Below are 15,142 nucleotides of genomic sequence, written 5' to 3' on the forward strand. Positions count from 1 at the left end.
TATATTATGGTAGTCCCCAGGGGAACTAGGGCCCCACTAAACCCAGTTTCCTCTGCATGTAATGACTGTGTCTCCCAAAGCCTTATACAGCAGAAGATTCTTTTTTGCTGCTGTGGCTTAGTGCAAGGGACCCGCTCTATACTGCAAGGGAGCGTATTGATGAAGAGCATACAAAGACAAATCAAGAATAATTTTTTAAAGAAGCTTAAGCTAGGAACCAGAGGGAAATCCTGATGCATCTTTTCTGTAGAAAGCCATCACTAATGCATTTTTCCAGTGTGAGAGCCAATTCACGACTACAAAGGTCTTATTCGTCGTCACTCTGAAGTTATGGCAATGCTCCCAGTGACTTTGATGGGAGCAAGATTGGGCAGAGAAGCCATGGTCCTAAAAACCTTATCTATTTCTCAACTAGCAGCAGAAGACACCTTATATTTCAAGAACACACTGATGGGGAAAGTTAGTTTAAAAAATGTTCATGTTTAGTCCAACTTCTATCAGAAGTTACGGTTTTCACAGCATCTGATCCTAAATAATTGGTCTACTTTATGTTTTACAGAAGTCTTGAAAGAAGTGAGTTAGAGTCCTTTCGCACCTGCTAAATGCAAAGGAGACATAGAGCCAAATCCTGGACTTCTGTAAATAGATTTGAATAGAGTTACGGCAGTTCATATAAACTGAGGATCTGGCCTGCTCTCCATGGGATACTTGTGTGAGTTAAGTGGATAGAACTGACATTGGGATGAACAGGGCTGCGAAGTGGAAGTGCCTTGAAGTTAGTGTAGCAGTGCAAATTTTCATCATCACTGGAATTACCATCCTTCTCCCCTCCCCTTATGTGGAAGCACCAGTCTTTTCTGTACTCTTTCCATAATTCCAAATTAAAAATCTAGACAGAAGTTTTCCTGACCTACCTGTTCCATATTCCCGTCCTCATTAGTTCAGTTTAAAAGGGGTAAAACATCTGTTTCCCAGTACAGCTGTGTGGTTAGTATGTAGACCTTTTTTTTTTCCATACAAAAATCACTAATCTGGCTGTTTACGACACAGATTTTATAGGAGCTAGAGTTGGGCTGTGCAAAGTTCACCTCATTAAAAACAAACCCAAACCAAATAAAAGCAGAGAATAACAGCATAAAAAATGTGGGCCATGAACGTCAGAGCATATGTATTAGGAATTGGTAAGAAATTAAGGGGAAAGTACAGATATATCTACATGTATTCAAAGGTTCTTGGTTTTTTCCACAAGTAAAGTTTACATGCTTGTGGAGTGTCTACAGAAAGGGAACATTAGTACAGAACACAGTGTTAGGATTGCTATGACAGCTACCCTAATTTGTTAGAAAATACAATGAGTTCAAGCCTGTGTTAGAAGATGCTGGGTAAATTCAGCCTAGGTAAAATGTTCAAACACAACAAATAATATTTTGCCACTTCAGCTGTTAGCTTGCCAATGAGAGACATTCTAAATTGTCTTGATTTTGATATTTCTTTCTAAAAAATACACTCTCTTTCATTATCTTAAGATAGGTACCGAGATCTACTAAGCAGCAGTGGAAATACTGACTTTGAGAAAACTAAGTCTATGTCTAATCAGCATTAAAGAAAATAATTTGCTTTAAAACATAAACCTTTTCTCTCTCCTATTTCCCTCTTATATGACATTTTGTATACTTTTCCTCTTTTTCCAGTGTTCTATGGGATACTGATCCTAACTTAGCAGCTTCATTATTTCTGTGGCACAAGATTGTCTTGGTAACATTTATGGGAATAAAACATGGTTGCCATAGGAAGTTGACTTAATGGTTTAATTCTTAATAAAGGGACAATTTTCTTGTTCAGACAACTAAATGTCAGATAGTTTCTTCCACTTCAGAAACATGCCCCAGGACACATACCGGTATATTGTGATTCAGAGACTTCAGTTTTTGAAGATATCAGAGTCCATCCCACATACTGTTGAACATCAAATTTCACTATTACTGGAAGTTTGTAATCTGTTTTGGTTAATATATCCTTCTCAATGTAATAATCAAAACATATATCTATCCATCATGGTGGTTTCTATTGAAGCTTAGACTTGGGACTTTCCACAACTGTAAGGCTGAGATAAAGGACCTTCCTTATTTCATAATTGAACTGGAAGTAGGCTTTTAGGAGGCTCCTGCATTAGCTGATGGATGGAGACATGATCACACCTGATAAGTCTATCTGTAACATACATTCAGGCATAGATTGGGGAAAACAAGGAGAATGAGATATGTATTACAGAAGAATGTTCCCTGGGGTTCCTAATTAAGAAGGAGGAACCTCTCAAGGACAGAATTAGTAGGATTCAGTGCCTTGCTGTTAGGCAAGTTTTCCTTTGTCAGAAATGGAAGAGCCTGTTCATCACTTGTAAATTGCTCTCCCTCAGCGCCATCTGCTTCTTCTCTTGTTAGGAATTTGTTTTTAAGTATTCATTATAATGTAGCTAACTGCAGACTCAAATTCTGCCAAAGCTGAAAAAGCTGCAAGTCAGGCTAGCGTGTGGAGCCTGCCACATTCCTGAATCTATGATTCGGGCTTGCAAGTTTGTCATCAAGTTTGAAATTGAAACCAGAGGAGCTAGCAGCAAGCCCTGTGCTCATAAATCAGCTGATAATGGATGAATTGTTCTCTGCCTTCCCCTAAAGAGGAAAGCAAAACTCAGTGCAAAAGTACTCACAGCAACTAGAAGAGCTATGATCTAGGCAAGCATGGAGAAACTACGTGTGGCTATATGAATATGCCACATACTGGCAAAGGAAGGAAATGGGGATTTTGGTTATATGCAATCGCTGATTCTTTTCTTATTACAACATTACCAAAAAGTTACAGTGGGATTTACAGCCAACCTTGATTCCAAGTAACAAATTTCCATAAAAGAAATAGGCACAGTACATTAGTGTGCGATCCGTGACAAGGTCTCCTTTGTGCTTCATTTGTTTGATATCTGCTGCCACTAGAGGGAGGTACAAAATTGACCACAAAATTATGTCTTGAAAAATAGTTTCCAGGTCATTAACTAAGTACGGGCCAACATTCGCTGCCGGGATTCTACTGGAAACCTGGAATAAATGACTGATTAATTTCTTCTGGATGTGCACCAGTGTCACTGAGAATAGAACTTGGATCTGTATGCTTAGATTAAAACTAATTAGAAATACAGTAACATTATGAATTGCAGCCTTGAAAAACAGGTCATCTTGGACTTGAAAGTTGAGTCCTGTGTTCAAAGAACTACACTAGAAATGGTTACATCAGAGACACTACCTCCAGCGCAGGAGAAGCTGTCTGAGGGGACTGCTTATGATATTTAAATTTATTGCTGCATAGGAAACCTGGACTCCAGAACTTCATTTCCAGAAGCTGGCATAAAGCTGTAGAAGGGCCTAATGACTAAAGCAATAACATGGATCAAAGCTGTTTATCTGATTTTCTTTTTATGGCTTGAATATGGCTAGGAGGAAAGTATGTCAGATATGTAGTATTTAAATATATATTTAAGAGTTGAATCTGCCTAGATAAAATTTTCAAAAGTACCCAAATGAGTTACACACTGCAGCGCCATCTTTCTAAAGAATGTGAGCTATGAATGTAATTCTTAGTAAAAATCAATGGAACTAACTCTTAAGAGCCTAAATTACTTTTGAGAATGGCATTATATTCCTAAATAATTTGAGATTTTGAAAATGCAACCCGACAGGTGTAAGTTTGGTGCAAAGTGAAGGGCCCGTCTAATAACCTGAGTTAAACAGGTTTAGGCCAAGAAGTTCTGTGGAACACATGCAGGTTTGTAGAGGAGCAAAATCTTCCACTTGCAGCAAAATTCCTATATAATTGCTCACATTACTCATTCTTAAAACATCAGAAATTTCTGGTGAATATGAGTGGAAGAATGATTGTTCATGGCTCTGTACAGCCATATCCAGTGGACTTTACAGCACTGTAGCTAAACATACCTCTTTGGTAAAAGATGGTTTCCTGCATGGATTGCATTTTTCTGCAAAGAAGGCTGAACAAGTTCAGCTGTCTACATTGTTTTATTCCCATTATAGAAACCAGAGGGGGAAAAGAGGTGAGTAGGGGTGAGGTAGGAGAGCAGGAAAAGTGCAAGGGAGAAGCAAAATTTACCTCTTAGTGCTTCATAGGCGGATGATAAAAGTACTAAGGGGAAAATTTTCAAAAGCTCATCACAGGCAGCTATTTGTCTCCCTTACCTCCATTTTCACAAATCTGTTTTACCGTATAAATATGATAAACAAAATACCAAACATACATTGTCCATATCTGTAATTGCAGTGGCTCTTTCCCTGTCTGTGTGGTGGACTAGTTACAGGTTATATGTATTGGTGCGAGACATCAGTTCTAGATAGATGATATCCACAAGTCAGAATTCCTGTGTTACAGTGAATTACGTATAACCTTTTCAGATTCTGCCGTGAATCCTTGTGCTGTGAATCCTTGACACAGAAAGGATTTATCTAAAGAAAGGATCTCTGTTTGAGTGTAATGCTGTGTTAAAATAGCTATATTGAGATGTAGCATCAAGGGCACTTTCTGTCTCCCTAATTCAAATGACTTTTCATCTCTGAAAAATAACCAGAGAAGTTTTTCATAGTTCTGCCAATAACAGTATAAATAGAATGTTTGTCTAACAATTGAACAAAAATGCTTAAAAGTTAAGGGGGTTTAGTCATAAATTTGGAATGTTTATCTAGCAAAGTAGACATTGCTACTGAGGTCAATGGTTTTTCTAAAGAATGCTCGAGAGCAAAGATTAAATATAGTGTGTATTTTCCCAGTGGATTCAACACTGTGCTGTACACAAGATGGTCACTTCATTCTGTGTTCAGTCAGCCTTCATTACATCCACCTTTAGAGTAATCAGGCCTGAGTCATGATGTTACCACATCTCAGGAGTCCGATGCTGCAAAGTAAGTGCCAAGGTCTAGAAATTTCCAGCCTGTTCCAGGGTGCATTGAAATCACAAGAAGCTTCAGTGCTTCAGGCCCAGATCAGCCCTAAGAGTTTGTTCAAAAAGTTTGATAGTATTATAATACATTGTGGCAATCTGATTTTTTTTCTTTATCACTGTCATAAAAGACTCAAATGCCATTGTCTGCCACAAGTGTTTTGAAATGGATACCACCCATCGTAAGCATCCAGAAGTGTTAGTTAATTCCATTGTTCCTGAGTTTTGAAATAAATGAGAGGAAGAAAAAGAATTGTGATTACATCAATGTGATGGTAGACAAATGTATCCCAGTTTGCAAAATCGGTCTTAAATTTGACTTGTGCTGGAAATTTTCTGGTGTAATTATGTTAGGGTTGTCTTTTCACCTATTAAGTGTTTGCAATATATATTTCTGTCAGCTAAAGCCCTAATACAGATGCAATTATAGCAGGAAAACAGTTATTGTGGTGGAGTTTATAATAAACTCGGGGAAGTGGAATGAGTAACTTAGCACCTTTGACTGAAGGTTTTTTTGAAACAGTAGATGACTAGTTGGAATCACAGATCATTTCTAGATTAAGTCCAGAGAATGTCTCTAAAGTGCCTAAATGTTCACCTACTTAATCACTACTGATTTTGGTTACGTACAGTGAAAATTGAGTTTCAGTAGAGATGGTATAGAACCAATACACATTAATGGCAAATTTGTTTGGCTATCATGGAGCTGAAGTGAATTTTATAAAACCATACTCTAAAAAGACATAGATTCTAGGTGGCAACCCTACAATAAAATCTATATACTATGCTATGCAGAAATCCACTTACTAAGAGGATTCTCCATATAGGCGCAAATATAAGCCACGTATTTTAGGGTCAAGGCTGCAGTCCCTCCTATAAAATGTTGAGCACATATGATACTGAGAAAAGGATTATGTTGTGATAATACAAAATGAAATAAACTCTGCTCAGTTTCCACAGCTAGAAGATAGAATGGCTCTATTGTCCTTCCAAGTAAAGCTAATGTAATATTTAAAAATAAAATTATGTATAAAAATAACAACTATAATCTAAAAATGTAAGGAGAAAGTTAGCATCAAGTGGTGTAAGACAAATTGTCATGATCACATAATGTATCCAGAATCACAAACATGATCCTGAGACATTGAAGTGATTGACATTTGATAGTTTGTGTTCAGTCACTGCATTTGTTTTCTATAGTGACTAAAATTTACTTGATTTCAACCTGGCTTTTATTTTGTTAGGCAGCTGCTGCTTGCTGAAGCCAGTGAACAGTGGGTACTGACGTACTAGTGAGATATATAGCCATTTGTTACCTAGGCTATCAACTCGATGTGTGTGTCCACAATTAGCTGAAGGAAACAGAAGTCTGGTACAGTTTTTGCAGACACACAACTAGAAGCAAGTGCATGTCTCTTAACCAACTGGTCATTCACAACTGGAATGCTATACATTTTAAGGAAACATGAATACCTTACTCTAGCAATAGTTCACCAAGTTCAGGTGAACCTCTTGGAGATATTAAGAGAAAAACATGGCGACTAATTTAAAGTACAAAACACAAGCAGAAATATTTTGCAAGGAGTCAGTGAGTCATATTTTCCTCATAAAATTGTTGAAACCATTGTGCCCAGAAACAATTAAATATGTGGCTAGGGCTGGAAAAGTTTAGCCATAAACACAAACAGACACCAGCTTTTTGTTTGTAGAGGATGAAGGTCATTTGGCTTGAGGAATATCCTAATACTAACAGAGATGAATCAGAACAGGCAGTTTGAGTGTACTTGCTGCTGTATAGAAGCTCAGATGTTTGGCCCTGCATGCTCGGATACTTGGTAACACTGAAGGTTAAATGCCAATAGTCTATTATGGCAAATCATTGGCACATCATTGAAATAGGGACAAATAAACATACTCCTTTAATTTCAAAAAAATACTCTTTTCATTTATATTAAAAACAGATTTCCAAGACCTGAAGTCTCAATCTTACAAAATCGCACGTATTAAAATGTTTGGGTAGATTAGTACCTGGTAGTTTGGAGGTCTGTTTAAGACTCACAAGCTTTATAAGACTTTTTCAAGACCACTTGTTTTTTCCAGTTTGGTGTTTCTATTGCCCCTGGCAATAGACTCCTTCAGCTTGGCCTGATATTTTTGCACTCTACATATGCCAGCCCTTACCTAGCTACTGTATTCACGTTCTGTGCTTTTTGGGAAGATTAAAAAGGGAGGAAGTACCTCTGCTCCCTAGGGTATAATCCCTGCATTTATGAGATCTGGAGACATTGGCCTACACAGCAGAGGTTACAGGTTGGAAGACAGATTTGAACTCAGCTTTGTCGGGGGTCCTTGTCTGATTTATTTCTAGCCTAAAGGGAGACTTGAATTTGAGATGTACAGATGCTTTTTCTCAGGGGCAGTTGTAACATAGCTCAGCACTTTTATACAGACACTCTGGCTAGCAACCCCCTCTGTTTAAACAACTGCATTTATAAATCTTTCTTACAAATAAAATGTTGTCTTGACATCCTACTTATGGTCTTCTGCTCAGAAGCGTGAAATGAGCTGTAAGATTTCTAGGTCGCTACAAAAAATATATACGCAGGCGTGTACCAAGAAGTATTTGACTTTTTCGACATTATTTCACAGTAAGGAAGATAACCCCTTTAATGGTGCTTTCCTAACATTATTTAGATTCTCTTCATTCTTATAAGAGGGAACTGTGAAAATGGGCTTGTGAATTGCTTTTGAATGTAGCTATGCGTTACAGCAGAACATGACACGGTCAGTGGCCTTGAGGACTGAGCTTTGTGCAGTTAAAAAAAACAAACGACTCATGAGAATTTTTAAATGCTTATGGCTATGTGCAAGTGAGGTCCAATTCATTTCTCATTTCGACTAATTTGCAACAGTGTATCTTCTTGAAGTCCAGAATTCTATTTGATTTATAAAAACACATGGGGCAACAGAATCAAGTCTAGGGAATTTAAGCAATTTATTTCTTTCACCAACTGAGTTTTGGGGGTCTATACATTTCCAACTTAATTATTCACATCTAGAGTTCAGTACCACAGATTTGTACTTCAGGAGTCTTCTCATCATTTTCCACTTTCTATTCCCTGTCAAGGGTCTGTCTGTTTTTGTTTTTTTCATATCTATATGCTTCAAAGGCTTTCAGTCTCGTGCTATGCAGGCTTTAGGAGTCCTATAAAACTAGACAAGCTTTTCCTGCACTTTCTTCCTCCCTTTTACTCATGAACTAACTTTCCCAGGTTAGAGAGCTGAAGAATAGATCCTGGGAATCTGGCTTAGCCTTGATGAGGGATGTGGTCAATAACCATGAGGCTATTCCTTTTATTTCTTCCTTTAATAGCTTGTTATGCAATTACATTTTTCAGTAAGTTGCATGTTTTTTTCAGTCTAATGATCCTTTTGATGGGGTGACTGTTCACAGACTTATAAGCATCTGAAAACTAGAGGAAAGAATAGAAAATATTTTGAAACTTCAGCTGTGTTGTGATGCAAGTGCAATCTCTGATTAAGAGTGTTAAGGAGCATCCTTTCAAAGCAAGACAATGTAAATGCTGTACAGTTTGATTAAGAGGTGATTAATATGCACCTAAATTTTGCCATGTGACAGATTTCTGTTCATACTACTGAAGCTATGGAGTCATGTGGACTTCAATGCACTGAGATACAAAATACCTAGCAACGCCCAACACCTCTTTTGACAAACTGGGTAGCTTGCAAAGCAGGTAGCTGTTTGGCTCAACTTTATCATTTTCATATCTTGTTCTAAAATCTTTTGCCTGTTTTTCACAGATGTATTCATGAGCTTGGCACAGCCTGTAGAACAGGCAAAGAAATGTGAGTCTTAGACCTCAGCCCAGGGAACTGACTGAGCAGCTTCTAACGAAGTAGTCAGGTCTCACTGCAGGATCTCTGCTTGTGGAAATCCGTGACAACTTTTGTTACTGCTTTGGTAGATAATGATGCCTAAAGCATAGTCACTTACAGTAATTCCCTGTACTTGTAGACTAGCCCAGAATTAGCAAAACACTCTAAAATCTCACCCCTCTTGGGAACTATAGTTCAACCGTTCAGTTCTTTATATGCAGTCTGGAAGAGCATTGAGTTAGGTTGCTCTCCAAGTTAGTGGCAGAGCCAGGAAAAGAGTCTTATCCTGACATTTCTGGGCTTCTAGTCTGACTGATTGTAGCCATGCTGGTGGGATAATGTCAGGCATAGGGGTTGAGTGTGGATGTTTCTTTCCAGTATCTACTCTGATAGATTAAGAGCTCACTGTTCTTTAGAGCCCATTCTGTAATGTAGGACAAACTTTTGCATGGAGCATCTCCATGTAGAGCTCTTTATTGGAGTTTGTACTTCTCTCTACAAATAGATACTCCAGCTTTTTGTTTTACTCAGTTTTACTCAGTTGTGGTGTTTACATTACACCAGCTTAAGTGGGGAAGGAAGGGAATTTTTCTGTATATTAACTGTCTGGGTGATTTTCTACAGCTGCTTTGAAGGATATGTCTGTTACTTATATTGTAACTTGGAATCTATAGACATATGGCAGAGAACACAATTCTCCAGAAAGCGAAAGAGTTTGACTGATGGAAAACAGAAGAGAGCAATCCAAGAGAAATCCTGCCAGAGGAGGAGCATGAACCTGAAATTTACTGCTGAAACCAGACTTCTGCTTTGGGCTTAAGTACCACACTCAGCCAATTCTACCATTGACTTCAGTGTGGCTCTGCACAGATGCAAGGAACTGCTTTTTGGACCCGACTAAGTCTGGAGCTTAAGTATCGTTCTGGCATCCATACTGATTTGGAAATACACCGGTTGGCCTGAACTCCTTAAGCAGTGGGACAATTACAGGGTTTTTAAAAAATCAGAAATGCAGAGAGCCTGTGAATTGAGGCTATTCTGGCTTTTACATAATAAGTTTGTAAAATCAGTCAGAAATTGAAGAGGGCATGAGAGATTTCATTTTAGACTATTCAGTCCCTTATTAATTGTATTGTGGATGGCAACAGAGGAAACGTGTATAGCAGACAAGTCTTTTTTTTCTATTTAATATACTGTCTGTTCTGACTTTCCACTTCCATGCAGCTCAGCACTTGCAGCAGCACAAGTCTAAGCCTGAACTGCCAAGAAGGTTTTGACTCATCTGTTTTTCTGTTTATTTCAGAAGCCGATAGACTTACTGACTGGCAATCATGTCAGTCAAACTCACGTTTGTCTCTCCTGGTGATGGGGGTGGTATCAGCAGGAGTTGTTCCTTCACTGGATTCAGCACTGTACAAAGCAGAAAATTAGCGTAAGTAGCACAAAAAGACAAGGACCTGATCATTTGGGCAACATACGTTAGGTATTGTGAATGTATTTTTTAACCTAAGGCATCTATGTGTATAAGTTGTTCCTTAAAACTATTGAGTGTTGTCATGGTTCGCTGATAAATAGCTATACTTCACATCATACTATCTTACTACTATACACACTGTACTTCAGAGATGGCTGGATTTCAGAGGTTATGTATCAGACTGTTAATAGTGTTCATTTCTTCTAGAAAAATGAAGGGCTGTGCCCCTTCCTGCTAGCAGCCTAGTAGCAACTGATGTTTTCTGACTAAAACATAACTGAATAGTTATGGTAATTAAAAATCTCATAGACCTTTAAAACGATGGGGATGTGAATGGTGAATCCTGGCAAAATATGTAACTGAATCCAACTCAAGTTGTGGAGTTATTTAAGCAGAGCAGCATTACATGAGAGGAAGGGCTGCTTTCTGGCAATGCCAGAAACGAGAGGAAGGGAGGAATACAAACAGAACAAGACCGCTGCACATTTGCTGCTATCGGTAACAGGTCTATAGTATAGCCAAGGTTGCAGTTCAGTTGAGCCCTGTAATTGCTAAACCATCTTGCACTGTTTTTCCCTCTTTGCTTATCATAAATTGTTGGGTAACATTATTCTATGTGGATAACTGTGCAGCTTTTCCACTAGAAGTGCTCTTGTTCTTTTTCTGAATTTAGTGATCCCTGTATAGCCTGTTGAGTGCTTTTAGAAGATATGATATATAAATGGAAAATTAATATAATCTCTGACTGCCAATGCATGCTAGAATAATGACAAAATGTATTCAAAGTGTAACAAAAGCAGTATCATATAGAAGTGTTGGAAAATATGCGTCTAAAAGTATTGTACTCAAAAAAATCCTATTGTGTATCAGTAAAATACCTGACTCATGTCATAAAATATATTTTCAAAGAACCAAATGACTGAATTAACCTTTTAGTTAAACACAGCATGGTAAAGTACAAGCAAAAATGAAATTCCAGCAAGATTGTGATGTAATCAAGAAGTCTTCACATTTGAATAAATTAATTTGTTGTGGAAGCTGAAAAATAATATTACACCTAGCAAAGACTGGACATCTAAAATCACACCAATTGCTAAGATCTTGAGAAAAACACTGTCAATAAATTATATAAACAGACTTGAGCTCAAGTACATAGTGGGAGTTCTAGCAGGGAAAGGATCTACCAGGAAAAGTGTTGAACAGCTGTTTCTGCAACAAAGGCACAGTCCAGCAGGGTAAGAATGGTCCAAACAGAAGAGTTCATATATCCCTTAAGATTATTCTGTTACTTTTAGCTGCAAAGGTTTTCTAACCAAATGCCTCTCTTTATGCATTTTTTTTTATGATGTTGCTTTTCATTATTTAAGCGTTTAGACAGACAGTTTTGTTCAGGAATCACTACAATAAGGAAAATTTGCATACTAGATACTCAGTCACAGCCCAGTGAACACCCGAGAGTCTTCCCCACCATAGTGAAGACATTTTTTAATCACCCTTTCCTAACTTATCTCTCCCTCAGGCACTGTTGCAAAACACAGCAGGAGATTGCAGGGGCCCTGTGCAAGGTCTAGCCAAAGGATGACACACAAATCAGGTCCACATGGAGATTCTTAAGCAGATGCTAAATATACTTTTGCATTTCTTTAGCAACTTCCTTTTGAGGCTCTCAGTCAGACACACTATTTCATTTTTCCTCACAATGGTCTCCACAGGAAGAAAATATTATTACTGTTATCTATGAAGTGGGAAATCTGATATTTAAATTATTAAGTTCACAAGGGAAATCAGCAACATAGCATCTAGCTTTTAGCTACTGTCCCCAAAGGCCCATGTCAGCCACTTAACTTTTCTATGAAAGGTATGAAAATGGGATTCTTAACCTCAGTGCACTGAGTACGTATGGGCTACATCAGTCAGTAGGAGATACTGAGGAAAACGGTGAGTTTTAAATCCTAGCCTATCTGTATGCAGTCTTTAGATGCTATACTTTAACTGAAGGGAAATGATTTCCTGAATTCAGGATTTGCAGTCCAAAACTCTGAAGGTAAATATCAAAGTCCTTTCCTTTCCAAAAATAAACAAAATCCAGGAGTAATTTGGGCTTTTTAATTTCAAAAGATAGAATTATCTTATATCTTCCATATGGTATCTTGCTAATTAGAGTACTCATCTAAAGCATGGAACTGGATGCTCTTTCCTTCTTTGCATGGAAGAATTTTAAGTGATGATCCTTCTAGGAGACTCTTTCAAGTGCTGATACTGGCTAGACTTGTCCCTTTGGTGTTATTGCTGTTGAAACCCTCTCGGTTTGCATGGACTATTCAAAGATTCATTATCTTACGAAAGAAAACAATATTAATGTAAGTTTCTAATTTAACAGTTTTGTTCCTCATTATAGGTAACCTGAGCTCCAAATGGTTTGGTTAATTAATACTTTACATTAAGCCATCATAAAAAACTGAGATAATAATGGGGGTGAAGAAATTAAATATCCAGTAATGTTTGGCAACACCTAATGTTATCAGAATTTTTGCAGATTATGTGTTAAAAAAATGAGTTAAGTGGCAATTTAGCACCAGGATAATTAAAGTAGTTACTCAAAGGTTTCTATAATAGGACTGGGGACAGCTCTCAGGTGTGCTGGGGCTAGGATTTAATCACCAAGCTCAATAATCTCCTTAGGCTTTCAGTCACATGCCTAGAATTTAAAACAGCCGGTGGCTAAGTATTAAGCCTGTTGAAGTTCATCATTTCTCCAGGTGAGCTGAATTTAGGATAGAGATTGTAGGGAAGGTGGAAAGATTCTCTGAGAGCAACCAGTTGGCTGGGCTTGGCTTGGTGGTAATGGGAAGCTTCTTTAGATAATGTTATTTTAGAGGCTTGACTTACAGGGAGTATTAACAAAACTATATAAAAATAACTAAGACTCAGAGGAATGTATAGATAGAGGTAAGCCAGGTGGGAATGTGACAATGTGAAAGAACCATTTGCAGAGAGCTCATTTTCTGGTTTAAGTGTTGTAGATATATATATATATATATATATATATATAACAACTAATGGCTTGGGGTGTTCTAACTCTTTAGGTTAGCACAAAAAGTCCTGCGTGGAGGACTTCTGTTAGAAACAATATTTACTTTTAAAAGCAACTGCAAAAACAAAATTAAGTGAGGTGTTAGACACTGAAAAAACACCTTGATAATAATATCTTGTATGCAATCTGGACTTGGTAGCTTGCTTTTCTAAAATGTGGTAGGGCTCTAAGCCATCATTTAAATGGATGGTGAATGCAGGCAAATAACTATTTCTAAAGGCTTTTTATGTTAGCTTTATCAGTTAGACCTTGAGCAAATCAAAAGTTTGTTGCCTTGATTTCCTGAATTGCAGGTGAGAGTCAGAATGGGAATGTCCTTGTCCTGCAGCGTGGCTTACTTGACTAGTTCAGTAGTTGACCCAACAACTGGGGTGAATGTGCATGCAGAAACAGGGCCTTAGCTAGCTGCCATGCATGTCTGTTAAGACAATTGCTGTCAGTATGAACATTAACTTGTTACTGACCTGTTGTAAAAATGAGCATTTCTTTTTCTTGCTCAGTGCCTCCCCCACCTTCCCAAAGAAATGGGGACCTGCACAATTTTTCTTTATTTAAAAAGGATAAGAGAACCACTGGGCTTCTCAGAGTCTGCGTTAAGCTTGGATAAGGAGATGTTTCTTATTGAAATTATTATTGTTGAAGTCACAAAAAAACTTGCAGCTTTTCTGCACTAGGTATTTAGGACTGGGCCTTAACTTTCTAATGTTAGCTGTGAAAGTATTCTCAGTGTGTCCAAGAGCTTTCTTCTTTTGAGTAAAGGTCTATGGGATTGGGCATATAACTTGTAGCCTGGAAGCCTTGTGGGCTAGGCATTTCTCTTCTCCCAGGTGATGGGGTTTGCATCTTTCCTATATTTCTTTTCTCTTTCTACAGAAAGTCTCTCAGCAGAAGCTCAGTGAGATCAAGAATGTCACTGAAGTCCCCCAAGGCTTATAATTCCCTGCAGAAGGGGGCAGTCATCTGGGATCCAAAGCCACTGCAGGTGAAGAAAATTTTTGAAGCTTTGAAGAAAGGACTTAAGTAAGGACCTTTTAAATATTGTAATTTGCATTACCTAGTCATGCTGCTTAAATCTGTGTATCACTGTTCTCTGTCTCCATCTGGCATCTCTAAACATACATAGTGACTTTCCCAGACACTGGCTTTGGACCTTGTAAAACAAGTTTAATTCACTCTCTGACACTCTGTTTGCAAAGTGCTCCGACGGTTTTGTTTGTTCCTAGTTTGTTACATTTCTCTAAAAAGACAGTGACAGGTAGAACTCTGTGGGGAGATTCTCCATCTCTTGGGGAGCAACTAAGCTCTCTTGAGGAAGGGAGGCTTCCGGAGCATGCAGGGTGGCAGGGAGGAAGTCTGCAGATCAAGGAGAGACATGGGTAGGGATGGGACAGCCAGACCTGCGGGGCGATTGGCAGCAAGTTTCTGGAGAGAGAGCTGTGTGGAGTTTGCTTTGTCTCAAAAAGCTGACTGAAAATCAAGTCTGAAAGCGAGGGTGTGCCCTGCAAGGACACAGTGGGGAGGCTGGTTCATAAACCATTTCTATTCTCTCTATGCTAATTAGAGAACACTTAAAGAAGAGTTAGATATTCTAGTGGAGTGTCTTTTGTTTTTACTTTTTTTCTTTTAATAGAATTAAACTCTGGAGTTCAAAAGTCCTCTTTCATTTCTGAGTGGCTTGTTG

General features: G+C 38.2%; 1 protein-coding gene across 7 annotated transcripts in view; it reads left to right on the forward strand.

The window, feature by feature from the left end:
* Positions 1-15,142, forward strand: part of RIPOR3 (RIPOR family member 3) — a 55,225-nt gene that overhangs the window by 11,352 nt on the left and 28,731 nt on the right. For 6 of the 7 annotated variants that reach the window (XM_072878906.1, XM_072878905.1, XM_072878910.1 and 3 more), the window contains 2 exons: positions 10,197-10,325; positions 14,335-14,481. In XM_072878906.1, the coding sequence (XP_072735007.1) occupies positions 10,225-10,325; positions 14,335-14,481 (248 nt within the window). In that variant the 5' untranslated portion in view covers positions 10,197-10,224. Of the gene's footprint in view, positions 1-10,196; positions 10,326-14,334; positions 14,482-15,142 lie in introns of those variants that run through there. The other variant, XM_072878912.1, reaches the window with a different exon arrangement.

The sequence above is a fragment of the Ciconia boyciana genome, chromosome 14 (genome assembly GCF_034638445.1).
Source record: "Ciconia boyciana chromosome 14, ASM3463844v1, whole genome shotgun sequence".
Lineage (NCBI taxonomy): Eukaryota > Metazoa > Chordata > Aves > Ciconiiformes > Ciconiidae > Ciconia > Ciconia boyciana.